This window comes from Mirounga angustirostris, unplaced genomic scaffold (assembly GCF_029215605.1).
Source record: "Mirounga angustirostris isolate CCGP_5_RB_7025 unplaced genomic scaffold, mMirAng1.0.hap1 SCAF_12, whole genome shotgun sequence".
In the NCBI taxonomy this organism is placed as follows: Eukaryota; Metazoa; Chordata; class Mammalia; order Carnivora; family Phocidae; genus Mirounga; species Mirounga angustirostris.
In genome coordinates, this window is record NW_026991720.1 from 3,326,196 (window position 1) to 3,351,655 (window position 25,460).

At 50.8% G+C, this 25,460-nt stretch overlaps 1 protein-coding gene across 1 annotated transcript in view; it reads right to left on the reverse strand.

Annotated features, from left to right (window-relative positions):
• The window catches only part of DPP6 (dipeptidyl peptidase like 6), a 689,297-nt gene that overhangs the window by 72,266 nt on the left and 591,571 nt on the right, over nt 1-25,460 (reverse strand). The window contains exons 9-12 of the mRNA XM_064575688.1: nt 24,659-24,813; nt 22,069-22,166; nt 3,664-3,787; nt 1,919-1,957 (exon numbers count right to left, since the gene is read on the reverse strand). Coding sequence (XP_064431758.1) covers nt 1,919-1,957; nt 3,664-3,787; nt 22,069-22,166; nt 24,659-24,813 — 416 coding nt within the window. The remainder of the gene's footprint in view (nt 1-1,918; nt 1,958-3,663; nt 3,788-22,068; nt 22,167-24,658; nt 24,814-25,460) is intronic.

Below are 25,460 nucleotides of genomic sequence, written 5' to 3' on the forward strand. Positions count from 1 at the left end.
GCCCCCACTCCCGGAGAATAACACACCGCTGGGCTGCAGTGAGGAGCCCCTCGCTCGCCCCCTCCTACTCAGATACAGAAGCTGCCCCCGACTCCAGGGGGTCCCGGCGCTGCCCCCCAGGTCGCACTCTGTTTCCCTGCTCCAGCCCCGCTGACCGCTAACACTTGAACACATTTCCTACGTATCTTAGGATTACTTCCGTTCGCCACACGTTGGACTCATGTGCGCCTCTCATCTCCCTTTCTACCCTGTGACTCTTTGAGAACTGCCCTAGTGGATTCATTTTTTAAAAAAGGTATTGGGGTGAAATTCACATAAAACAAAACATTTTAATAAAAGTGAGTAATTTAGTGGCACCTAGTACATTCACGAGGTCGTGCAACCAGCACCTCTCTGGTTCCAGCACATTTCCATCCCCTGGGATAGAACCCCAGGCCCTTGAAACTGTTCATCCCTGTGCCCCTCCCCAGCCCTGGCAGCCAGCAGCAGCTCTGTCTGTGAACTCATCTATTCCTGACATTTCATGTTCACGGGATCACACGAAGGTGGCCCTTTTGTCCAGCTCCTGTCCCTCCATGAATATTCTTAGCTGCACTGCTCACGATGGCCAAACAGCAGAGACAACCCAAGTGCCCATCAACAGATAAACCAACTGTGGTCTATCCGTACAACGGAGCGTCATTGAGCCGAGAAAAGGAAGGGTGTTCTCGAACTTGCTAGCCAGGGGCTCAGGAGAAGAGCCTGATGCTAGTGCGGTGCCTGGTATGATCCGTAAGCACTGGTTGATCAGACGACCAGATAGATAATGCATTCTCTTCTGATTCTTTCACGTCAACCTCCCTGATGTTCTGTCTGATGCATGTATATTTGATATCTGTGCTTGTGTCACGAGTCCAGGGGGCCTTTGGGAACTTCCCAGCTCCCGCCGCAGGGTTCTCAAGCCCTTGCCTGTTCTTGGTATCTTCTCGGCTTGGACTTGGCACCCAGACTTACACGCAGGGAACAGAAGTGGGCACTTGGGCTAGTCCTCTTTCAGGTAAGACTGGCGAGGAGGAGTCTGGAAAGCAGCCGTGCCCACTTACAAGGCTGCCCCCCAGATTTAGTGAAGGGAGGTGGGGACCAACCGCCATTCCACATGGAGGAAGTGTCACCAGCAGTCCCTGACCCCGGTCGATCACGTCAGTAAAGATGGACGCCTGTGCCCGCTCCACCATGATTCCTGACCCTCCCCACCAATCCTCAGGCAGTTTTCATCCCAGGAGGCTGGACAGCAAGGAAGGAAACTTCTCAAACGTTCTCCCCTGTTCTTTGCTGGGATGTGCAGAGCGATGAGGACAGAAAACAGCAGTGCTGAGAGCTTTGCTGTATTGGGGCAGTTTGACCTGTTTTGTTGGGGCAGAGGGCGTCTCCGTCAGCCTCGCCCGACCTCCTCGAATCTCAAGCCCCCAGAGCCTGGCTAACGCGCATTTCTGACCCGCGTCGGGACGGGACACCCAGGGGTGGCTCTGAGGCCAGCTCCCCAGGAAGGCTCAGGCCACACGGCAGTGGGGCCGGCCTCACACAGGACACCCCGAGAGCACGTGGAGAGAAACGGACTACAAGCAGTCTCCTTCCCTCTGGCCACGGTAGAGCAGACTGGGCAACTTCTCTGGACTCGTCACAATTCTCCAAAAGGCCAGCCCTCTAACTGAGCCCTGAGATCTCCCCACGGAAGATGTCACGACTATCTCCCGTGGCTCTGTGCTTCGCCGGTGGTGCTCGAGGCCACGGGGAGCAAGGGCAAGATGGGCTGAGCCGCCCGCCGCCCCCCCGGCGCAGGAAGCTGTGCGGCTCCGTGGGGCTGTGAAAACCCGGGAAGCCAGCGCGCTGGTGGCTGGCGCGGGCGGAGAGCGTGGGGACTCAGGCGTGGGGGAGTTACCTGTCTGTGGAGCCAGGCTTCGCTTTCATCCTCGTGTTTCTGGAATGAGATACAAGCATTAGAGAAAAGGATTGCGTTTGCATGTTTCGTGTCTGTGAGCAGCAGTGCTTAAAGCCCCTCCACGGTGGCCGCGCAAGCAGACGGGGCTGTGGCCCGGGCAGGCGGCGTCCCGGCTCTCCACCGTGTCCCCGCTGCGACTCGCAGCCCCGCACACGTGTCCCCGAACCAGGCAAACGCCACTCGCCCCAGCAACGGGGACGTATCCAGGGCGGGCAGGAGTCCCTTGGAAGACGGTGCACGCCTACCCCTGGGGCCCTCCCTGTCCACGTAGGCGCCCACTTAAAGGCAAACCTCAGGTGCCACACTGTTGCAGGGATTTGCGTGTGTGCGTGTGTGCACGCGTGTGGACATTTCTCACATGTCCAGTTCGCAGCTCTGAAGAACAAGCCTGGTAGCCCAAAACATTAAAAGGACTGAAAATGTATATGAAAAGTCAATCTCCCAGGACCGTGTGGAAAGATGCACAATGGAAGACAAAACGAAACAGGAACCACCAGCATGACGGCTATGCAAGAGGGGGGCCCTGCTCCCGGTGCTGGTCTGGCCTCCAGCTGCTGGGGGTGGGGGGGTGGGGGTTCTTCTGTCCGTGGACCAGCGGCAGGAAGGGGCTACTTTGCTGACATGCACAGGTCGGGGCACAGAAGAGACAAGGTGTGGATAACCAGCAATTCCCAGCTTCCTGGCTGCGTGTCTACTCCTTCCCTTCTTCCCTTCCGTAAGCCCATCAGCATAACCCAGAATCTGCTCTTGATCACATTGAGAAGGAGGCACATCCCCGACCCACGGGAAGACAGCAGATCCCTGAGCTCACCTCGATGCCGTGCTTGGTGTGGCCAGAGTGCCTTCAAGGCCCCCCAAGCCGCAGCAAGGCTGCTCTGCAGACTTGGGGAATAAAAACGTGTGGTCCTAAAAGGAGTTCCTGAAACACCTGCCTGGATTGGTTAATGGAGTTTAATTGATTTTTTTTTTTAACCTAGCACTAGGAGGTCGGCCTCTTAGGGCTCGACCTGGAGTGCGGAGATCCTGAGCCCCCAGGGAGGAGGGTGTGCTTGCTGCAGGCTGGGGGGCAACGGCGGGGCCGTTCCCTTGCTCTGCCCAGTGGCCAGGCCTTGTTTGGATTTCCATTCTTTCTCGCTTCCTGTGCGTATTTTCCATTTTGTCTTCCGCACGTTCATCTGCCTTCTCTCACTTCACACTGAGTCAGCCTGAGAGCCCTAGAAACACTGCTGGCCTCAGCAGATGCCGGCCCACCCAGGCGCTGACCCACCCAGGCGCGCTCCGGCTCGGGTGGGCGGGAGGACAGAGCCAACCAAAGGGGGAGGCCGGGCAGAGTGCTGGCCCCCCCTGGGTCCCAGGGCCTCAGGCCACCCCTTCCCCTCCCTGATGTCCCCTGGAAAACGAGGGGAATGCTCGTCGTGAGACCGCAGCGGGCACAGGTAAAGGGGAGTAACGCATCCATAGGCTGCCGCGGGCGCACAGGTCCCAGGACGGGACTCCTGGGGCGCCGAGCGCTCCGCCGCGAGTTTTGCAGCAGGGCACAATTCATGCACAAGGTGGCAGCAAAGCGGAGCCCCGCGGGCAGGCTCCCGCGCAGGGGGCGCGCCCTGAGCGGTGCCCCCGCCCAACCCGCCCCTCCGCCCCGCGCCTCCGCTGCTCGGGCCGTCGGTCCTTGACCCCGCCCGTACCTTTGTGCAGACCCCAGTGGTGGCGTCGCAGAGGGTGAGGATGGACACGTTCTGCGCCCGGCTCAGCCAGTTGACGGCCACCTTGGTGCTGGTGGCCCACTTCACCATGGTGATGTAGTACTCCCTGGAAACACGCAAACACGCGAATTACTGCTCTCGCCCGCGCACGCCAGCAGCCGGGCACAGGCCAGCCCTGGACGCTGGGGCCGGAGGTGGGGGCGCGCCGGGCATGGACCGACCGCGAGGCTCTGGAGCGGGCCTTCCCGGCCGTGGGCGTTGATGCCGAGCGCTGCGGGGAAACTAAGCCCCGAGGCGCGGAAGTGCGGTTCTGTCTGGGCTGCTCCCCGAACCACCGCTGCCGTCTGTCTGCCAGAGGGCGGCCCGCCTCGGTGCCGCCCCGGGGTTTGTGACTCAGCCTGCAGCCCAGGCTGATCTACTGGCTTGACCTTGCCACAGCCCGGGGCCAACGCACACGTCCAGCTCCCTGGAGGCAGCAAGGGGTCCCAGAGGGGCCGGCGGGGCGAGAACCGGGAGGGCCTTGGGGGGAGAGGCCCCCGCCGAGGGTGCGATGCCGGAAAAACGCGCGCGCACGCCGAGGAAGGCTGTGTCCCTTTCCCCCTGCTGCGAAGGCAGAACACCCAGGGACATTCGCCAGCTAATTAGGGAGACTGGTTCATGGCTCCGGGCATCAGGCAGATTCCGTCTGATACTCCAGATGTCACACACCTGCTTTCACCCAAACCTGCGAATGCCGCAGTGTTCTAGGCTACCCTGTACTTAGCATGGGGGGCACTGGGGCTTCCGCTAAGTGAGTCAACCACCCAGAGCCCTTCCAGCACGGGATTTCTAGGGAAAAAAAAAAAAAAAAAAAAAAAATATATATATATATATATATATACACACCTTTAAGAGGAAGAAGAAAATACCAAAAATACAACGGTACAGAAAGGCTATCCCTGGGTGAATTCCAAGAATGTTCTAGAGGCCAGCTAACCCTGTTCCGTCACCTACCCCATCTATATCTATAATGAGATCTATTGTTCAGAAGGATTACTTTGTGGTCTTACAAGATCCTTTATCACTAAAGATAGCAGCACATTCTCTAGACAATGACTAGCAAGCTGGAAAGGCACGTGGGTTCGCCCAATGATTACTTTTCAACAGAAAGGCCTAAATCACCAGGTGCTTTCAACTAAGCTTGGGTTAAGTAGGAGAGGAGATTAAATTGCTGTGTCCTCTATTTCTCGAATCCACCTGTTAATCAAAACTTTAAACAACCTAAGTCAAGAGCTGACTCAGGCTGTCACCTCCCGCGCGGGGGGTGGGGGAGGCCCTGGCTGCCCATCCAAGTCTTGGCCCACCTACTCGGGACGTGGCTGGTGAGGATGTCATTCAGGCATGATCCAACTTTTATGATTTTCAACCTTCTCAATTGCTGTGATTTTTGAAATAGGGCTGGATCTGCTCATACCATCTGCTCAGCAAGCCCCCAGGCCTCGGGGACCTGGGTCCGTGTGTGTACAGGATCTGCTTTCTCACACAACACCGTCAGGCTCCTGCTCTGAAAAGGAGCGTGGCCTCTCAGCAAGTCCTCTGAGGATGCTGCCCTGCCCGAGGGCTCAGAGCCCATTTCTTTGATCGGCTCCCTGAATATTTATAGGCACAAAAATATTTAGCTTGGCCCTTCAGAATAACTCAGGGTCTGGGCCCAGCCCTTGCTTCATGTATAATACTTCTTATTTTTAAATTGCAACATAAACGATCCTTGGGTCCCTGCTCGGTAGATGCTAGAGACTGCTAGCTGGAGGGGCCACGGGGACGGATGCGAGCAAACTCCTGTCTTCCTTGACCGTGGGGCCTGTCGGATGCAGACATCCATATTGAGGGTGTGGTGTGGGAATTCACAGTGATGAGCAAACATATTTCATCTGGATAAAACCAAGGAGGAAAAAGTCAGATCTCGTGGAAGGACTAGTTGTTTTTTTTTTTTTTCCCCACGGCCTTCACACTGGTTAGGGAGGACCCCTTTCTTGGAAACATTCACGAGTCCTATGTGTCTTTCTAGGTTTTATGGTGTTGTTTTGCACAATCTTCATATCGACCAAATAGAAGTCTTTCTTTTACTTTCCTAATTTGTGATCTGAGGCATGCTGTAGAAAAGAAGAAATAATTGCACGACAGATCAGGACAGTTAAACCTGGACCCACTTTGTTTAGTTGTGTGGACCTTGGCGGGGCCCCCGATGAAGGACAGGTGCAGCGCCCACCAGGGGTGGGTGCCCGCGGGCTTTGCTTCTATACCTTACTTCACGTGCAACTTGAATCCTCAGTTCCTCATCTGCGTAATATGAATTTCAAACAAACTGATGGCACCCTTAGAGATTTTATGGTGATGAAATCTAATGAACTCTTGAAACAATAAAAATTATTAAGGACTCCATAAAGATGACATAATATATCTCTGTATCAGTAGGTGGCACTGCTTCACTGCTGGGCGGTTACTGGGCCTCCAGCCGTGCTGCCGATGGTCAAAACACTGGTCTCTTTCAGGACCTCACACCGATCTCATTACTCGTACGGCAACATCTCATCTCGAACCAACATTTCCTCATCCCATGAACTGCATCAATGACTGGGCTTCATGCCAAGTAAGTTCTGGCGATTTAAAAAATCAAGTCAAATTGCAAAGATAAAGCACGATCAGGGATGGGCGATTTAAAAGGAGCGATGATCTCCAGAGCCTCACAGAGAAGTGACACTCTGGAAAGAAGGACACTCTTCCACTACGTAAGATTCCATATGTTCGTGGAAAGGAAAATACAAACTTTACCCATTTCTGAAATTTTCCTTAAGAAGAATCCAGGAGTAGATAAGAAAGTTCTCTTGGTTCCTTACACACTTTCCATTTTCTCTAATTACAAAGCTGTTGGTTATATGCGGGCTACGGGGCTGCGGGCAAGGACCGAGGCCAAGTCTGTCAGGCTACTCCTGGTGGTTTAGGGGGAAGGACTGATTGATTGTTCTGTTTCGATGTTGACTGCACGGACACATGGGGATTTCCAGCACACAGTAATATCTGGTTGGCAAATCTGAGGTAGCCTTTACCAACTTTGTGTCAATTTGCCTCTAAACCACAAAAAAAGACACAAAATCACAATACCCCCAAAAGTGAGTGTTGAAAATCTCCAGCAACCATGACACAGCTGGAGAAGCATGAAACCATAAAACGGGCGGCCCAGCCCATGCTTCACTCTATGAGGCGAGCAGCAGCCAGGCAGGAGAATATGATTCTCCTCCCCGGGAACTCATCCTTCCTCAGAAACCCTGACCTTGCACCACCCAGAAATTTGGGAAGTCAAACCTTTGCTACCTCACTGTTACAGAGGATCATGATTTTTCATAGATGCATAATGACTTAGAATGTCAAAAATAAAAAAATTCTAAAGAAGGTGGAAGAAGACGCTCAAGTCTGCCCAGGGAGCACACCAGATGGAGAGGTTAGACTCTGTCTTCCGATTCCATCTGAGAGGTTCAAGCAGCCCCCAAATTTCAGAGTCAAAAATAACCCTCCCGTGGCGTCTGCTACCAGGTGTCAGGCATGCGTGGATGTCTCCTTCCTGGTGTGGAGAACGGCAAAGGTCGTCATACAACACAGATGGAGGGAAGGGGGAATTACGCTGACAACATAAAAGCAGAACATATTGGGGCGCCTGGGTGGCTCAGTCGTTAAGCGTCTGCCTTCGGCTCAGGTCATGATCCCAGGGTCCTGGGATCAAGCCCCACATTGGGCTCTCTGCTCGGCGGGAAGCCTGCTTCTCCCTCTCCCACTCCCCCTGCTTGTGTTCCTGCTCTTGCTATCTCTCTGTCTGTCAAATAAATAAATAAATAAAATCGTTGAAGAAAAAAAAAAGCAGAACATAACCCTAAGAATATAAGATGAGGGCGCCTGGGTGGCTCAGTTGGTTAAGCGACTGCCTTCGGCTCAGGTCATGATCCTGGAGTCCCAGGATCGAGTCCCACATCGGGCTCCCTGCTGGGCGGGGAGTCTGCTTCTCCCTCTGACCCTCCCCCCTCTCATGTGCTCTCTCTCATTCTCTCTCTCAAATAAATTAATAAAATCTTTAAAAAAAAAAGAATATAAGGTGAGATGAAGAGGGGAGATGAAAGACTCTAGGGAAACCAAATCCAAAGGTGAGAGAAATTGGACTCAGAGAAACTGAGGAAAATTTGGGAAGCTCTCCCAGAAGGCAGAGGAAGGCGAAAGGAAGGAACAGGGACTGTCCTCCTGTCCGAGGCCGTCAGAGCTTCCTGCAGAGAAACCACAGTGATGGGGAGAGGAACCATCTCCCAAACTCAGAGACGAGATGGCAACGTGCGCACAACAGGATCTGAACGTGCAGGTGAGAAGGGTTTTCCATATTCCAGGGAGGTTAATAAAATGCCTAAATATGTTCTGATAGAATATTTGAGTTCTAAGGGAAGAGAAATCTCACTATAACCTAGTAATAAGGAAATATGTTTTAACAAATGATCAAAATTTAGGCGGATATCAAATTTCTCTACTGTTCTAGGTTGAGGGGGTATTTAACATTTCGGTGTTTTTAATAAGCAGTATCTTCTACTTGAATATACCCTATACTGAAAAAAACTCAAAAGGCTCAAAATTAAAAGCTAGGCATGTAAGAAGATAATCCCTAAAATAAATCATCCATAGATAGTCCAAAACCACTATTAATTTGATTACAAATTTGAAGTAAATATCAGAAGTGATTATTAAGTGACAAAAACATTGTGAAATAAAAGAAATATTGGGTGATTATCTCATAGAATTATAAATATTTAGCAAGTTTTCAAAGCACATTAAAAACAAAAGGTAGCATAATATTCCATTGTATATATATACCACATCTTCTTTATCCATTCATCTGTCGATGGACATCTTGGCTTTTTCCACAGTTTGGCTATTGTGGACATTGCTGCTATAAACATCGGGGTGCTGGTGCCCCTTTGGATTCCTACATTTTTATTTTTGGGGTAAATACCCAGTAGTGCAATTGCTGGGTCGTATGGTAGCTCTATTTTCAACTTTTTGAGGAACCTCCATACTGTTTTCCAGAGTGGCTGCACCAGCTTGCATTCCCACCAACAATGTAGGAGGGTTTCCCTTTCTCTGCATCTCCACCAACATCTGTCATTTCTTGACTTGTTAATTTTAGCCATTCTGACTGGTGTGAGGTGATATCTCATTGAGGTTTTGATTCGGATTTCCCTGATGCCGAGCAATGTTGAGCACTTTATACAATGGAATATTATGCAGCCATCAAAAGGAATGAGATCTTGCCATTTGCAACGACGTGGATGGAACTGGAGGGTGTTATGCTGAGCGAAATAAGTCAATCAGAGAAAGACATGTATCATATGACCTCACTGATATGAGGAATTCTTAATCTCAGGAAACAAACTGAGGGTTGCTGGAGTGGTGGGGGGTGGGAGGGATGGGGTGGCTGGGTGATAGACACTGGGGAGGGTATGTGCTATGGTGAGTGCTGTGAATTGTGCAAGACCGTTGAATCACAGATCTGTACCTCTGAAACAAATAATACAATATATGTTTAAAAAAAAAAAGAAGAAGAAGATAGCAGGAGGGGAAGAATGAAGGGGGGAAATTGGAGGGGGAGACGAACCATGAGAGATGATGGACTCTGAGAAACAAACTGAGGGTTCTAGAGGGGAGGGGGTGGGGGGATGGGTTAGCCTGGTGATGGGTATTAAAGAGGGCACGTTCTGCGTGGAGCACTGGGTGTTATACGAAAACAATGGATCGTGGAACACTACATCAAAAACTAATGATGTTATGTACGGTGATTAACATAACAATAAAAAGGTAGCATACAGCACAATGATGAAACAGAAAGGACATTTAAGAGAAAGGAAGAAAAACATACCACATTCCTGGAATGGGAAGCTAAATGTGGTCAAGTACTTTTCAAAATGACGATCTGTCCGGGAAGGCCTGAAATGATTCTACTGAAGCTTCCCCAGGGCAGAGACCACATTACCTTATTCATTTCTGCATCTTCAGCCCCCGCAAGGTGCTGCACCCATGGTGAATACTGAATGTTTTTTAAAGGAATAAATTTAATTCTAACAGAAAGACCAATGGATTTCTTTGCTGAGAGGAGATCATCTAATAAAATACGTAAAAAACTAATGATGTATTATATGTTGGCTAACTGAACATAATAAAAAATAATTCTAAAGTTCACATATAAGAAGAAATGGATAAAAACAGCCAAGATAACAGGTTTTGAAAAGGAAGACTCGCAAGAGGGATTTATACCAAGAGTTGCCATGAGAGACCACGCTATATGTCATTTACTGATGGAACTGTCTTAAATCACAATGTTTTACTCAAGACCGGAATAGTTTATATAATAATTTAATAGCTAATGAGAATGTCATCAGAAAAGAAGGTGACATACGATCCAGGAAACAGTGGGGGGGTGTCCCAGGACGGTCTTGTCGCAGACGTGGTAGAGAATAATCACTCCACGCTGGGGTGTGCAGTGGAGGGTACCTGGGAAGATAGGTGTGGGGTAATGAGCAATGTAACAGAATACCTAATAGAGTTTGGGGGGCAAATAATGAGAGTAAGATAAAATGGAATATTCCAAGTCAAAAATAAAACAACTTAAAACTCCAGGAAAAACAAAACACTGGACAAAAACGAGATGCAGTCACAGCTCTAGCATGAAAGACAATTACCTACGATGAAGTCAATGCTATTTATTGGTTTTAACTTCTTAGAATCAACTTAAAGATAAGTAAGGAGATTTAGATATGGTTACAGGACAGAAAGCAAATGCCATCAATCTCAATGATATAAATGTAAAAAAAAAGATGACAGAGTTTCTAGGGGACAGACAGGGACAGGAGAGGGACCTGGAGGAAAGGACAGGACCGATATCTTCATCTTTCAAACTGGGGAGTTATGAATTCTTAAGTTTATAAAGGTAAGTAACAGAGGAAATTAAAATGCACATATATGGAGAAGGTGGAAGGGCATAGGGTGAGTGTGCCCATTTCTTATCTATCATAAGAAAGAAACAAATTAATAATGCACAAATTAGTAAAAACAAATAATAAAATTAATATAAATTAATAAGATAACAAATTAAAAATAAAATATATAAACATATTATTTAGCAATAGGAGGGTTACTATCGGAAAAAAACATACAAGGAGTTAAAAATCATCTCCGGGGCGCCTGGGTGGCTCAGATGGTTAAGCGTCTGCCTTCGGCTCAGGTCATGATCCCAGGGTCCTGGGATCGAGTCCCGCATTGGGCTCCCTGCTAGGCGGGGAGCCTGCTTCTCTCCCTCTGCCTCTGCCTCTCTCTCTCTCTCTGACTTTCATGAATTAAAAAAAAAAATTTATAAAAAAAAAATCATCTCCATCTGGGGGTGGGATGGGTAAGTGGGGAGGGACTGTTGTTTGTTCTTCCATAACCCCTTCTGCATGGTTTTACTTTGAAGCATTAATATGCAACACTTTGATTAAAAGGAAACACAAAGTTACAACTAAATAAAAGTTAAGAAAAAAAGCATGGAGCTGTCGAGAAACACGTTAGTGACCTGGACAAGGCTGAGACTGTGGGCTACCACATGCGGGGACTTAGGGAGAGGTGCCTTGAGAGGGACCTCTTTTGCTCCCAGTGTGTTTTCGCTGTGCTCCCTCAGTGGAGGTGCTGTGGGCGCTCAGATGGGCACCGTTTACCCCCCTCCCCCTCCCCAGGCAGGGACTTCCACACCGGGAACGTGTAGCTCCCAGGCCATGCAGCACCAGGGACCCCCGGGCCCACGTTCCCCAGACTGGAAGTCCCAGACAGCCTGCTTTTGCTCTTGGAGTCTGCGGGCATCTCTGGCCCTACTACAGATGCTGAAAACACAGGCGGGAAGAGAGTCCCCGGACCCAGCATCCTCCACCAGGCCACATCCACCCCTCCTTCCTTGAACCTTTCCCGGCACCTGTAATTTGTGCCATCTTGTCTCAGATCATCATGCAGTACCAATTCTTCTTGACCCATTAGCCGGGCTGGGAGCTCCTTGAAGCAATGAGCAAAGTCATGATCCAGGACCCAGGCTTGGGTACCTACAGAGGAAACCCATATAATTCTTACAGCTTGAGTCACACTGTCTCTCGAGGGGAGAGTGGGGGGAAGTGCCTGAGGAGAACCTAGAGGGACTTGAGAGTGGGAAGGACCTCAGTGTCAATGAAGCGAACAGTAGTTAGAGTCGGCCACGCCCCTGGGAGCTGCCGATGCCCCCAGCAGTGAAGGCAAGTAGAGGAATGATGTGACCAGTGTATGATGGGACAGATGTGGCTACAGAGAGCCCTGAGTCCCCTCGACCATGGCCTCTCCATGGGGCCTGTCTGTGTGGGTGCAGATGATGCATCCGTGGTCGTACATCGACCTCGCTGTGATTGCTGTACTCATCCCATTGCCGCTGGGAAGGAAGTGTGGACAGAGACGGGGGAGCCTGTGTCCACGGTCCTGTGCACACTGACTCGGGGTTGCAGAACACACCCCCTGTGGCCACCGCACTCGGGGAGGTTGCCCCCTCCCCCAGGGACAGAAGCAGACAGTAATGATGGCAGGATCAGCCCAAGTCTCTGCCACAGGGGACAGAGGCCGTGGCAGAGACTGTCTCTGTACCCATGACTGATTATCAAAGTCAGCAGTCCTCCAAGTGTGGTCCCCAACCAGCAGCACCTGGGAAGGTTGGAAATACACATTCACAGGCCCACCCCAGACCCACTGAATCCAAAACTCTGTGGGTGGGGCCGCAAGGTATGGTTGGACGAGGCCCCAGGTGATTCCAGTGGTGTTCCACTTTGAGGACCACAATCTCAGTGAGCCAGGTGACACGCTGGTGAGAACAGCTCCGAGGGCCATTTAGTGACGGAGCTCCACGTCCGTCTCTGCCCTTACTAAGTGTTCTCTGGAGGAATAAATGTAATGGTGGGCAGATAAGGTGCTCTGGAATAAACAGAAGTTGGTTGCAGTAAAAGGAGGGGAGAAAACAGGATTTAAAGCAGAATGATTTATGAAGGTGAGATGGAGCAGGGCTTTGGAAGACACAAGGATTGATCCAATGTTGAGATGAAGAGAGATGCTACGATATTCTGATAATCACAGAAAATAGACGATCATATTTTGAGAACCTTAGAAATTGCATTTTAAAAAGAACACAATACCAAAATATTAATAGGAAACAAAAGATTCCTGGAAGAAATCCTACTGATTTCCTCTTTATTCTAAAGTACTTTGTCTGTCAATGAATAACACATGTTCATCCAAAGAGCATTTAGGGAGGGTTGAGCACTGTGCAGACATGGTTCCAGATGCTGGCGACACGGAGAGCCAAACCCTTGTCGTAGGGGAGCTCCCAGTGTGTGGGGAGACAGAAAACCCCTCATTTCAGGGCAGGGTAAGGACTGCCCTATGGTGAGGAGGATGTGCATGGAGTGAGTGTTGAAAAGCACAAGTTGGCTGAGAAAACATTACAACGTTCCCACAAATCTCCAGCCAAAGGTGCCTTCAAATCAAAATAAAGAGACTCTTCCTGGTAAGCAGTATATGAATTTTTTATTAGTCCATTTGTTTGCCATAAAATATTAATAAGGCACTGTCTCCCTCACAGGGATTAATGTGCCGTGTCACTTCTTGGTATTCCAAATTCTGGCAAAGGTTCTGGCAGTTGTGTGGCAATAAAGGGCAAAGGAAGAAAAGGTCTGTTTATCTGAAATAAAGAGCCTGCAATTAACTCTGGCATTTTCTCAGCAATCTTCATTCCATGAATAAAGCCAGAGCAAAAAAATACTTTGGGAGAGCAATTTTAAAAAAATAATGTTCTTTAATAGGCATTGTTGAGCAAACTGAAACAATACCGAATACCAAGTACTGCCTATGCCCCAGATCTGAGCATGTCCTCAGAGCCGTCACGTAATTATATAAAAATATCTGCAGGTTGATTGCATTTTGCCGAATATAAAAGTGATGTGACTGTAAGACAAATTACTCTCTGATGTGTATTTCCATCATTTCATTTTCGACAGAGTAACAGACCATGTTATCTTTCCCTTCAATCATAGGGGCTGGCTATATCGCTGGTCCAACTGTCAGGATGAGGGAGAAGGAAGGGAGAGAGGTGCTATCTTAGGGATTGTGGAGTCCTTATTCAACAGTTTATATGCTTTGAACATGAAGGGATTCATTGAAGAGGAGACATAGAGGCAAGTGATGGAGGTGATAGGGGGTGAAGGTTATAGTGATGGTGGTAGTGGTGGTGATGGTGGTAGAGGTAATGGTTGGTTATGGTGGTGGTGATAGTGGTTGTGATGGTGGTGGTGGAGGTGATGGTTGGTTATGGTGGTGGTGATGGTGGTGATGGTGATGGTGGCAGTGATGGTGGTGATGGCGATGATGGTGGTGGTGATGGTGGTGGTGGTGATGGCGGTGGTGGTGGTGGTGGTGGTTGGTGATGGTGGTGGTGGTGGTGATGGCGGTGATGGTGGTGGTGGTGGTGGTGATGGTGGTGATGGCGGTGGTGATGGTGGTGATGGTGGTGGTGGTGATGGTGGTGATGGCGATGATGGTGGTGGTGATGGCAGCGGTGGTAGTTATGATGACGGTGGTTTAGATAGGTGTTTGCAGTATAGTTACTGATGGTGCTGGGGCTGAGGTCACTAGTAACGAGGACCCTGTTTTTGTGTGATGCTTCCATTGCTCTGATGACCTCTGTCCTCCCCCTATTTCTTAGTGAAGACTCGTACTGGATTCACTGTACCAATCCCCAGAGAGTCCCTATTTGGTATGGATGGAGCAGGAAGAAGGCTACATTTCCTTATCATGGGTGGTGGATAAGGAAGAGGCAGCTGGTGGCAGAGAAGGCCATGAGAATGTAAGCCCCTAGGAACTGCAGAAGTCTAGACCATGTGCACAGTTAGAAGCACAGAGCTGTGTGTATACAGAGCGATATGCTAGGTCTTTACATACTGCTGAGTGAAAAAGACAGGAAACAGGTCTACACACACACATAAATTTATACATCTGTATTTACGTACATCACAATGGCACTTATGCAAAATGAGTGTGCACACATACAAACAGCAATACAGACTTTACCAACATTAACAGGGAGAGAGGGGACTCAAATAGATTTAAATAGGTGCCTGTGGAGTAACTTCTCTGACATTGGACACAGCAACATCTTTCTAGATATGCCCCTGAAGCAAGGGAAACAAAAGAAAAAACAAACTATTGGAAATACATCAAAATAAAAAGCTTCTGCACGGCAAAGGAAATAAGCAACAAAACTAAAAAACGACCTAGGGAATGGGAGAAGATATTTGCAAATGATGTATCCGATAAAGGATGAGTATCCAAAATATATAAAGAACTGATACAACTCATCATGCAAAAAAACCAAATAATCCAATTTAAAAATGGGCAGAAGACATGAATAGACATTTTTCCAAAGAAGACATCCAGATGGCCAACAGACACATGAAAGGATGCTCAACATCACTCATCATCAGGGAAATGCAAATCAACACCTCAGTGAGATATCACCTCACCTGTCAGAATGGCTAAAGTCAACAACCCGGGAAAAAATTATTGGTGAGGATGCAGAGAAAAGGCAACCCTCGTGCACTGTTGATGGGAAAGCAAACTGGTGCAGCCACTGTGGAAAACAGTGTGGAGGGTCCTTGAAAGATTAAAAATAGAACTACCTTACGATGCAGTAATTGCACTACTGGGTATTTACCCAGAAAATACAAAAACACTAATTCAAAGGGATGCATGCACCCCTGTGTTTATAGCATAGCCAAGATATGGAAGCAGCCCATGTGTCCGTGGACTGATGAATGGATAAAGAAGATGTGGTACATATACAATGGAATATTACTCAACCAAAAAAGGAACAAAATCTTGCCATTTACAACAACACGGCTGGAGCTACAGGGTATAATGCTAAGCAAAATAAGTCAGAGAAAGACAAATACCATATGATCTCACTCAGGTGTGGAATTTAAGAAAAAAACAAATGAACAAAGAAAAGAGGAGACAAACAAACAAAAAAAAGACTCTTCACTCTAGAGAACACACTGATGGTCACCGGAGGGCAGGTGGTGGGGATGGAGGAAACGGGATGGGGATGAAGAGCACCCTTATGATGACTGGCACTGAGTACTGCAGAGAACTGCTGAATCACTGTATTGTGACCTGAAACCAGCACTGTATGTCAACTACGCTGGAATTAAATTTAAAACCATAAAGAAGAAAAACAATTTAAAGAAAAAATGCATTTGAACAAAGTGGCTGATTTTAGTAAATAAAAAACCAAAAGCTGACAAAAAAGTAATAAATAGGTGCCCTTGTGGTTGGGGAGCATGGGAGTAGGGACTACGGCTGAAAAGAACAAATAAATAAAAAGAGCACGGCCTTGCAGTGACCAGTAGTGGCCATTGGTGAATTAAGCAGATCGAAATCCTTGCTCCTGGAGATGCAAATGAATGAGCTGAAATAGACGAAAATACAGTGAGAGCAAGATGCCTGGGGCCCTTTTCCAGGCCAGGGAAGGGGCGGAGTGGGGATCAGGGACCCAGACTCCGGCTCCTGCCCAGGCCGGCCATCAGGCACGGCACTGGCCGGTGGCTATCCTGCGCGAAGATGGGATATTTGGAGAATAAAAACACATATCGGCCCAGTACTGCACATCTTCAAAATGACCCTGCCCGGTATTTGCTATATCTTAATTCAACACCCAGCTCACCGGCTCTGCAGAGGCCCTAGAAAACCAGCAGAACACAAGTGCGCTGGTTTTATCAGCACAACTGGGTTTCTGGGGGAAATTGTACAACCCGCAGGATAGGCTGTGCATCATGATCCCACTGAGGGCTTCCCACCCCCAGGGCACGCTGCATTCACATTCCTGGAGAGGCTCAGGATCTCCCCTCAGCTCGCCCCTTCCCCTCGCCCCATCTCCGAGGGGTCACCGTTCCCAGTTACCGTTCGTATAAGCCTCAAATTTGGCTCAGGAAATCCTGCGCCCGAGGGCGGCTCCATGAGTCCAGCGCCCCAGCACTGGCCGCTGTGGTCCCCACCACACTTCACTTCGGCCACGGACCACGAGCTGTCTGGAAGAGGCCATCGGGGGCCTACACAGTGCGTGGCACAAAGCCATGGCCAGTGAGTGCTCGCCATGTAGAAAGATCTGGAAGCCCAGACTCAATCCTCCCCGTGCCTGAGAACCCTCGGAGGGGAGGTCAGGCTGGTTAGCAAGCCAACACATTAGATGGCTGACAGATGAGGGGTTTGATTTCTTCCTCCCGACAGCTCCTGACCAGCCTGCTGAAAGTGACCAGTGGCCTTCCAGAATTCTCTGCAGCTCTCTGGAGGCTGTCAGGGAGGCGAGGCTGTCCAGCCAGCCTGGTGTGAGGCCCAGCACCCCCTTTCACACCCGGCGTGGATTCAGACACCTTCCTTAGCCTCTGTATTCCTGTGTCTGCACCTGGGGGAGGCAGGTAGTAGAAACGACGACAGAGCTGGGGGATATCCCTTAGGGGCCACCCCACACGGCTACCGTCCTGCAAGCCTGTAAGCCCTTGTCCTTGTGCCCGGGAAGACAAGCAGAGGGACACCAAGAGTGAAAACCCGCCAGCGAATCTAGAAGCCCAGTTTGGAAGGAGGGAAGAACGGAAATGGCCCTGGGGCCACAGTTTTACAAATCAACCCGCGCCCTGTGCGGGGGCCCCACCCCTGTGCTCCCCCACTCCTCTTTAAGACTGGATCCTAGAATATCCCAAATCTGGACTGTGTCTCCAAACCCCACCCCTGCCGACCCTCCTCCCTGGAAGGCACTGCTCCAGGCAGGGGGCAAAACTCTTCAAAGAACAGATCCCTACTTTGTGGCACTTAATTTTTTAAATATATATTTCTTTGTTGTCTCTCTCTGCCTAGATCGTTGGGGGCATGATGCAGATCTTCCTCTCTATAACCCTCTACACGGTGTCTTAGCTTTACTTTTCCTGGATTAGTTGAAAGAAACCAGGATATGTTGCCCCAAGATAGGCCTTTTTGACATAAAAATTATTTTGAGCTGAAGGCAATTAAGCAGGAGCAAACCCAGAAAAAAGCTACCCCCATTTCTGTCTAAAGGCAGGAAATAAATTCTCCGTTTACTGGAGACAGACTCTTAGCCCAGAGACACACCAGGGGAATCTGCAAACAAGCCTTCCTCTGTGAGTTCCCTCCCAGGTCTGCTGTCCTTGGGAACCTAAAACTGCTCTCCTTTGTCAGCTTAATTCTCTGCAAATTCATTGTTCCTGCTGGAAGATGCTATATAGTGGGAGTTCTGAACTGCTTCTTTGAGTTACTTTTCAGATTTTCACCATGGGATGTTCTCCATATGCATTACTTAACTATTTGATTTTCTTTTGTTAATCTACCCTTTTGCTAAAGAGTCCCAACTGAAAACCCAAGATGGGCAGAGATAAAGTTCTGCCTCCCCTACAGCATCCTATGTTCAAGATGGCAGGAGCCGTCAACGGCTAAACATTGCTAAACGCTTGGTTCTTAGAAAGGTACCAAACAACCAAAGAAATCTCAATCTTCGAGAATCCTACTGGAGTGAGATTTTATTGGCTACGTGTTCAGTTCATTGGCCCATAGACAAAGGTTTCTTGAGCTTGTCCGGCATTCCAGGCCCAGCTCCAGACCCAAGTCCCTGCTCCCGGACTTTCCTTCTAGCTGGCAGGCAGGGAAAGGACGCGGTGAGCAAAGTATACAGAATATCCTGCTGGGATGAGTGCTCGGAAGGAAACTGAGGCTGGGAAAGGAGGGAGTGGGCTGTGACTTGAGCAAGGTCATCGGGGCGTGCTCAGGAAGCAGCATGTTTGATCAGGACCCACAGGGCATGGGCGCTGCCCTTCAGCCACAGGGGAGGGGTTTCCATGCAGATGGAGCGCAGGTGCAAGCCCCCTAAGAGCGAGTCCAGCATCCCTGAGGAGGGCTACGGAGAGGTGGGATAAGGGTGTGGGGTGGCGCTGGTGTGGGCAGATAGGGTGGGGTCCCCGGAAAAGGAAAGAAAGATGAGACATGGCTTTCTCAACATGAGAGGGGTCATTTTTGGCCGCCAGCCTGCCCGGCGCTACTTGCCAGAGCACATTTCTAGCGGAACTGCCTGTGATATGTTAAATCCCGGAAAAACAGACCTCAGCAGCTCATGATTTTAAGGGAACGAAAGAATGTAGGGACAGACATCCACTAGCAGGTCAGGAGAGGGAACAGCTTTCTGGGGGTGGCAGGAGGGGATGGGGAGAGTCCTAAGCCAGTGGCCTAGGAGGGCCCGAGCAGGGGTCACTAGGAGATGGGAGGAAGGGGGCACTGTCGGGGAAGATCCTGCACGGGGCAGACAGGAAAGTCAGAGGCCCGAGCACCAGAGGATGGAGGTGCTCTGACCCGAGGCAGCAGGATTATGGAAGGAGATCGGGAAGTCTGTTTTGACCGTGTCCAATTTGCGAGGCCATTTAGAGATTATCAGATTTGTCTGAGACCTGTGAAGAGGCAACCAGCTCACTGGGCATTCTTCCTCCAGCGCAACCCTGGGCTCTGTGTTTGATTCACTGGGGACCTGTCCCGCGGGTGTATGCAGGTGGATCAGCTACCCCAGAGGTCACAGTCGAGGGCCCTGCTGGATCTATCACCCCGCAGACCAACCCTGACTCTTCTCTGCTAAGTTGCTCACACACAGCCAGCTTTGCAAATGCCTCTGCTCTGGTTCCAACACCTCCCCGCTCTCCTAAGGAGCTAATGAGTTCCATCAAATCCTCGACACATGTTCACTTACTTCGCCTAGAGCATCACGACCTGGAGATGCTGAGGGTGTGGCTGGACACGTGAGCCGCTGCGAGGACAGGTGAGGCTCAGTTCTGAAGCCAAGGGCCACCAGCCAGCCTATAGGGAGTACCGACAGCCACGAGACGGGGTGACTGCGCCATGTCATCTGATCTTTACAACCGGTCCTCTTAGTAATGTTCAGCTCCATCCTACAGATGAGGGACCCGAAGCAGGGCTGGTGCAATCACTCCCCCAAGGCCCCAGGACTGGGATCTGAATGCAGAACCTTCACTCTGAACCAGTGGTTCTGCAGGTGGGGACATGTGGCCAAGACGGGGACAGTCACAACTCGGTGGGGGGGTGCTCCTGGCATCCGATGGGTGGGGCCGGGGCTGCTGTGAGCACCCTGCAGTGCCCCCCGCCCCGCAGCAAAGAGTCACCAGGCCCCAAACGTCATAGTGCCCAGCTCAAGAGAGGGCTGTCACCCACCCACGAGCTCGGCGTCCCCCACACCGCACGCTTCTTGGTGGCCCTACTCAGGCCTGCGGTTATTCAGCTGCCCATAACGATGTGTTCGGTCTGACCCCGTCCCCACATCGGATACTCCGTGCTTTGTTCCCCACTATGCACAGCTGGTAACGTCACTGCTTAATAAATGTCCGCTTCCATTTATTCTCTGGTGTCTGATCTACCTGGGCTCACTTCGGAAACAACCTCAAGGCCGTGTGACGGAGAAAGTACGAGAAAGCGTGACTTCCACGCATGACAGATTTACATTGCACACGAGGAGCATTATTGCATTTCGCCTACGAAATCAGAGCAGAAAACCCGAAACCAGCATCTGAACTTCCAGCCCTGACTGAGGCTAATTTTTCATTGTCCTTGAAGCTAATCAAGCCTGCGGAAACAGCATCCCAAATTGACTAAATGAGATTTTCAATTAACTCAAACAGATGGCTTAAATTTTCCAGGTGACTTTCCATATTAATTCAGTGAGTTTGCTGGACCAGGCCCCGGGAGGCCTGGTAGGGATGGGGGCTGAGAGGAAAACAATGAAATACTGGATCTTTAGGAGAGAAGACAAAGCAATAACCTGAACTTTTCTTCTACCCCCGCAAAAGCATTATCAGCCAAATTGATTCAACGCCTCCCCCTTCCCCGCCGGCCAACACACATGGAGGGCCCTGGGAACCCCGGGACTGGCTCTCGGGGGCCAGATTCATTACCCTCTGGGGACACTGCGACCCTCTGACACAGAGGAGACCCATCCCGGGCAGGAGACAGGCAGCGAGGAGCTATTTATATTTATAGAGCACAGAATTCTCTGCTTGGTCTGTCTGCCCGAGGACCTCCGCATTTTACTTTCCCCTGAGCGGGAAGTTGGAAGAACCTCCGTGGGAGTCTGCATAGGCTCAGGCTTGTGAGGTGTGGGCAGATGGGTCTTACTAAGGAAGTCACTGCAGAAGAAGACCACATCATTCACAGAAGACCAGAAGGGCCAAGTGCCAGAGCACCTGGCCCCGGCGGGGGGGCCTGTGGAGACGCTGGAGTGGATGGGGCCATGGCTCCTGCCCTTCCAGAAGCTGCTGGAAGCCACTAATAAGATGGAGTTCTGAAACTCACAGTAAAGGCCTGGGCTAGAATTATGGCAAAATCTTGGGTGGGTGTCTGCAGAGTCTCGGAATGCATCGTTGTCGGCTTCACTGGGCCCTTTTCTAGACTTACGATCTGTCAATGAGAGGGTCCTGGTGCCCGCACACCGGGTTCCTCTTTTTTCAGGCTCCCATCAATACCCACCCCACAGAGAGCTTGAGTGATGACGTAAGTGGGCTCTGGAAGTATCCTCGGTCCCCAGGCTGTTCGAACTTTGGGACAGGATGAAACGGGTATCAGAGACCACTTCACTTAGATAGATCCTACTCCATTGTTTTGATTAAACAAACAAACTACCCAAACCAGACGTTAATGATGACAGGACAGTTATCTTTGTCAAACTGTTCCACCACCTCCACGGGTTAGCTTACCAACCAGGAGATGTGGCTTATTGGGAAGAGCATTCACCACCGGTTCCTGGAGCCGGCAAAGTGTAGAAATGTTCTAAAGTAATGCTCTTAAAGGGGGCGCCATTTGCGGAGCATCGGATGACGTGGACTTTCTGGGTGAAGACTGCATGTGTTCATGCAGCGGACGTTCTGCAGACCGGCCTGCGTGAGACAGTGTGCCTGGCTGGAGCCCTGCGGCTGGCCAGACATGCCCCTTCCCAAGGAGTCTGGCCTCCCGGGGAGCGCAGCCTGCTCCCGATTAAGGCGAGCGATAGCAGGGCTGGTTTGAATGATGTTCCTTCGCAGAAAACCGAACCATGAAGCAGTCACGAAAGCTTTAGAAAGTGTTACCTTTTTCTTGGATGTTTAAATTAGCAGTAAAATAAATCTGGAAAGACCATGTAAATGAACATTCATCTCATTTTTTTTTTTTTAACATAACAGAGAAAAGGAAGCAGACCTCATCCGTGGATCATCGGGTGGCATCATCTCTAGATCGTGGGTGGGTCCATTTAAGCCAATGACGTGCAGGGAAATGCTGGGGTTTTCACATCCAGCCTGGGAAGTAAAGGGGAGGAGACGTGAGTAAGCTCTCCTGTGGGGCAGTGTCTTCTTGCTGCGAATTCCTCCCCAGGAGATGCACAGGCAGGACTCTGGGGCTCAGGACTCCTGAGCAACCCTGGGACTGAGAGCAGGTCACTCATGCACAGAACCTTACAAAGGGCAAGAGATAACTGGACCAGTGCCCTTCCTTCCCCAGGAAGCCTACCCCCTCCTCATTCCTCCTAGTGCCTCCTGACTATCAATATGGGAGGTGGAAAAGGAGCTGGACGAGGAGCAGGAGAGGAATTCCTGGAGGCGATACCAAGAGGTGGCGTGCTGACAGCAAGGCACACAGTGGAGAAGGCTGATGAATGCTGGCTGTGGCCCAGCAGGGGTTGGGGGGGAGGGAAGTCCCTGGAAAAGGAGCTGGGTGGGTTCTGCTCTGCGTCACTGCTCCCCCCACTGTGCTCCCTCTTCTAGGGGAAGAGCACCGCCAGGAAGGGGAAGGAGAAGCGGGGGGCATTCTTTGTTAGTGGGACTGCTGGGTCTCCCGGACACCCTCGCTTCCTCTGCACCCTGCACGCAGACATGGCAGGTTCGCCATGACAGGACAGGGGTCCGGCGGGGTCACCAACTCATGCCTCTGATTTGGGAGAGGGTACCATGGGGCAAGGGGCACCTCAATTCTGGGCATTCTCTTGGCTAGCATAGGATGCTTTTCCATTAAAATATGAACCACCTGGGGTCTCTTAATTCCAATTCACCCATCCCAGACTTCACTTGGAAACCACTGGAAAATCAAGATGGCTTTTGGGCCATCACTCCTAAATTGGGGAACCTCCCGTAAAAGGGTTCACCAGGGAAACCACTACATCCCCGGGTGGTTAGAGGGGCCGGGCGGCCATTGCCACACTGTGTGTGTGGGGTGGGGAGTAGAGGGGTCCAAAGATTCGGCATTATTTAATGGTTTCCAACTAAAATTCTGGATCTTCCACGTGAGGTAGAGTTAAGTCCAGTCAAGACCAGCTGAAAAAGGAGTGAGAGAATTCTGTCCACAGGCAAACCTGTGTGGTGTGTTGACATCTCAGACGCTCCCAGAACGGGAGAATGGCCGACAATGGCCATGTCCCCAGAGGAGGCCTGTTCCTCCACACGGGACCTCCCTGGATACTGGCCACATCAATCAAAGAGCTGTGGACTGAATGCCTGTGTCCCCCACCTCCCAAATCCAAAATTCCTGTGTCGAAGCCCTAAGCCCCAATGTGAGGGTATCTGGAGGTGAGGCCTTGGGGAGGTGATCAGGGTTGGTGAGCTCATGAGGCTGGGGCCCCATGATGGATTCGCGCCCTCATATGGAGAGACAGAAACACCAGAGCTCACTCGCTCTCGGCTGTGTGAGGACACAGAGGGAAGGCAGGGTCTGCAAGCCAGAAACACGGTCCTCCCCAGAACCCCACCTTCCTGGCACCCTGATCTCAGACTCTGAGCCTCCAGGACCGTGAGAAGTAAATGTCTGCTGTTATGGAGCCCGAGGCGACCGTACATCCGGTGTTTCCTTCTCTGGCCCGGGGCTCATGCACTCACTGGCCTCCCTGGTCCCCCACCACCCCTCCTGATGCAGACTGCAGGCTGGTGTGTCTTGTCTGCCCTGGCGCACAAGGCACCTGGCATCAGCTCTCAGAGCCCTCCGATGGCTCGGGAGCCAGGGCTCAGTGCTCGCTGGCAGAGGCTTGAGGGATCCTTCCGAGGCGGCCCAAGGCGGGAAGCGAGCGCCTGGCACCAGGCTGGTGCAGGCAGAGAATGGCTCGCCTCCATCCAGCCCCCGGGCCCTGGCATGGTCTAGTGAAGCCAAGGGGCAGTGGGGCAGCTGGATCCACTCTGTCAGACATCAGCGTCTCTCCAGTTGAGTGGGCTGCAGAGAATTTGGCATCAGGTCCTCCCTTCGTGCCAGGATGCTGCAATTCGCTAACAAAGCAAGGTTTAGATGTTTGTACCCCCTCCACACTCCACTGCACCCTTGCTGTTCTGTGGGCTCTCTGGGCCAACAACTTGGCCTGGGAAGCAGTCAGAGACTCCGGGTCAGAATAGGGCCAAGCACAAAACAGCCCAGCCCGGACCCAGGGGACCAGGGGCAGACAGAGATCCCTCTGACATCCCAGAGCCAAATTCTAAACTGCGGATCTGAGGACAGGGTGCCCCAGGAGCAGGCAGGGTGGATTGTTGTTTCCATGGAATCATAAGTGGAGGTAATGTATTTATTTGGGTTCCAATGAAGCTCAAGTGATTCACGGTCGTTCAGTTATTTAAAACAGAATAAACCTGCCAACAAATTCAGTTCCACAAAGATGGGCATTTAATGCAACGTAGTGGGAAATACTGACTCTTGCTACTGTTGACTGCATTGCTCAGAACATGTCTGACTGGACAGCCCCATGTCTGGAGCCGCCCGGGGCGGGGCTGCGGAGGGACAAGGCAAAGCATTCGCTCTACCGTTTCCTCCCCCCTACCTTGGGGTAGTGGTAGGGCTTCACCGTGGGGTAGATGGAGCCAGTGTAGGTTGGGAGCTCCATGATGGGCACGCGGGAGTCGTTGATGGTGGCGTAGGCGAGCCTCGTGCCATCCGGAGACCACCAGTGGGCGATGTGAGTCTTCAAAATCTCCTCTACGGGAAAACAGAGTGGAGAAATGTAGACAGACGACACATAGGGGTGTGAACCAGGGCTGTGTGGGCACGTCTGGGAGCGGCCAGCACATCGGGCATCCCCTCGGGGACACGGATCTTCTGCCACTTTTGAGTGGTCTTCACTGTGCCTGGATATGCCTTCATTCCCTGGGGGCTCAAGAGATGCCGGGTGCTGACCACCGAGCCCCAGTGAAACCCAATAATTCAAGGTCCACCTGAACAGAAGCTCATGGTCTGGAAAACTTTCTTTTTATTCTGCACACATCTGAACACTCTGAGCCCAACACATGCTTTTTGAATCGAATTATTATTGCACCACTGCAGGTTATTATTTTAAGATGCTTTAAAAAAGCAGAACAACAGGAAGTCAATCCCCACAGTAGCAGGGCACATCCAGGTAGCACCAAGTGAGAAAGGACACTGTATCGGAAGCTGTCTCCAGAAAATCCCAGGTCGGCTTGCAGGAGACGCCTGGGGACTCACGCCTACACATGCACACACGCTCCCTCAGGAACAGCTGTGCGGGAGGGGAACGTGTCCAACAGTCAGCACACTCCTCAGCCTTAAAGGAACGATGAATTTCCCCGGCTGTGGCAGGAAAGCAAAGTGGCCCCATCTTCAACGGG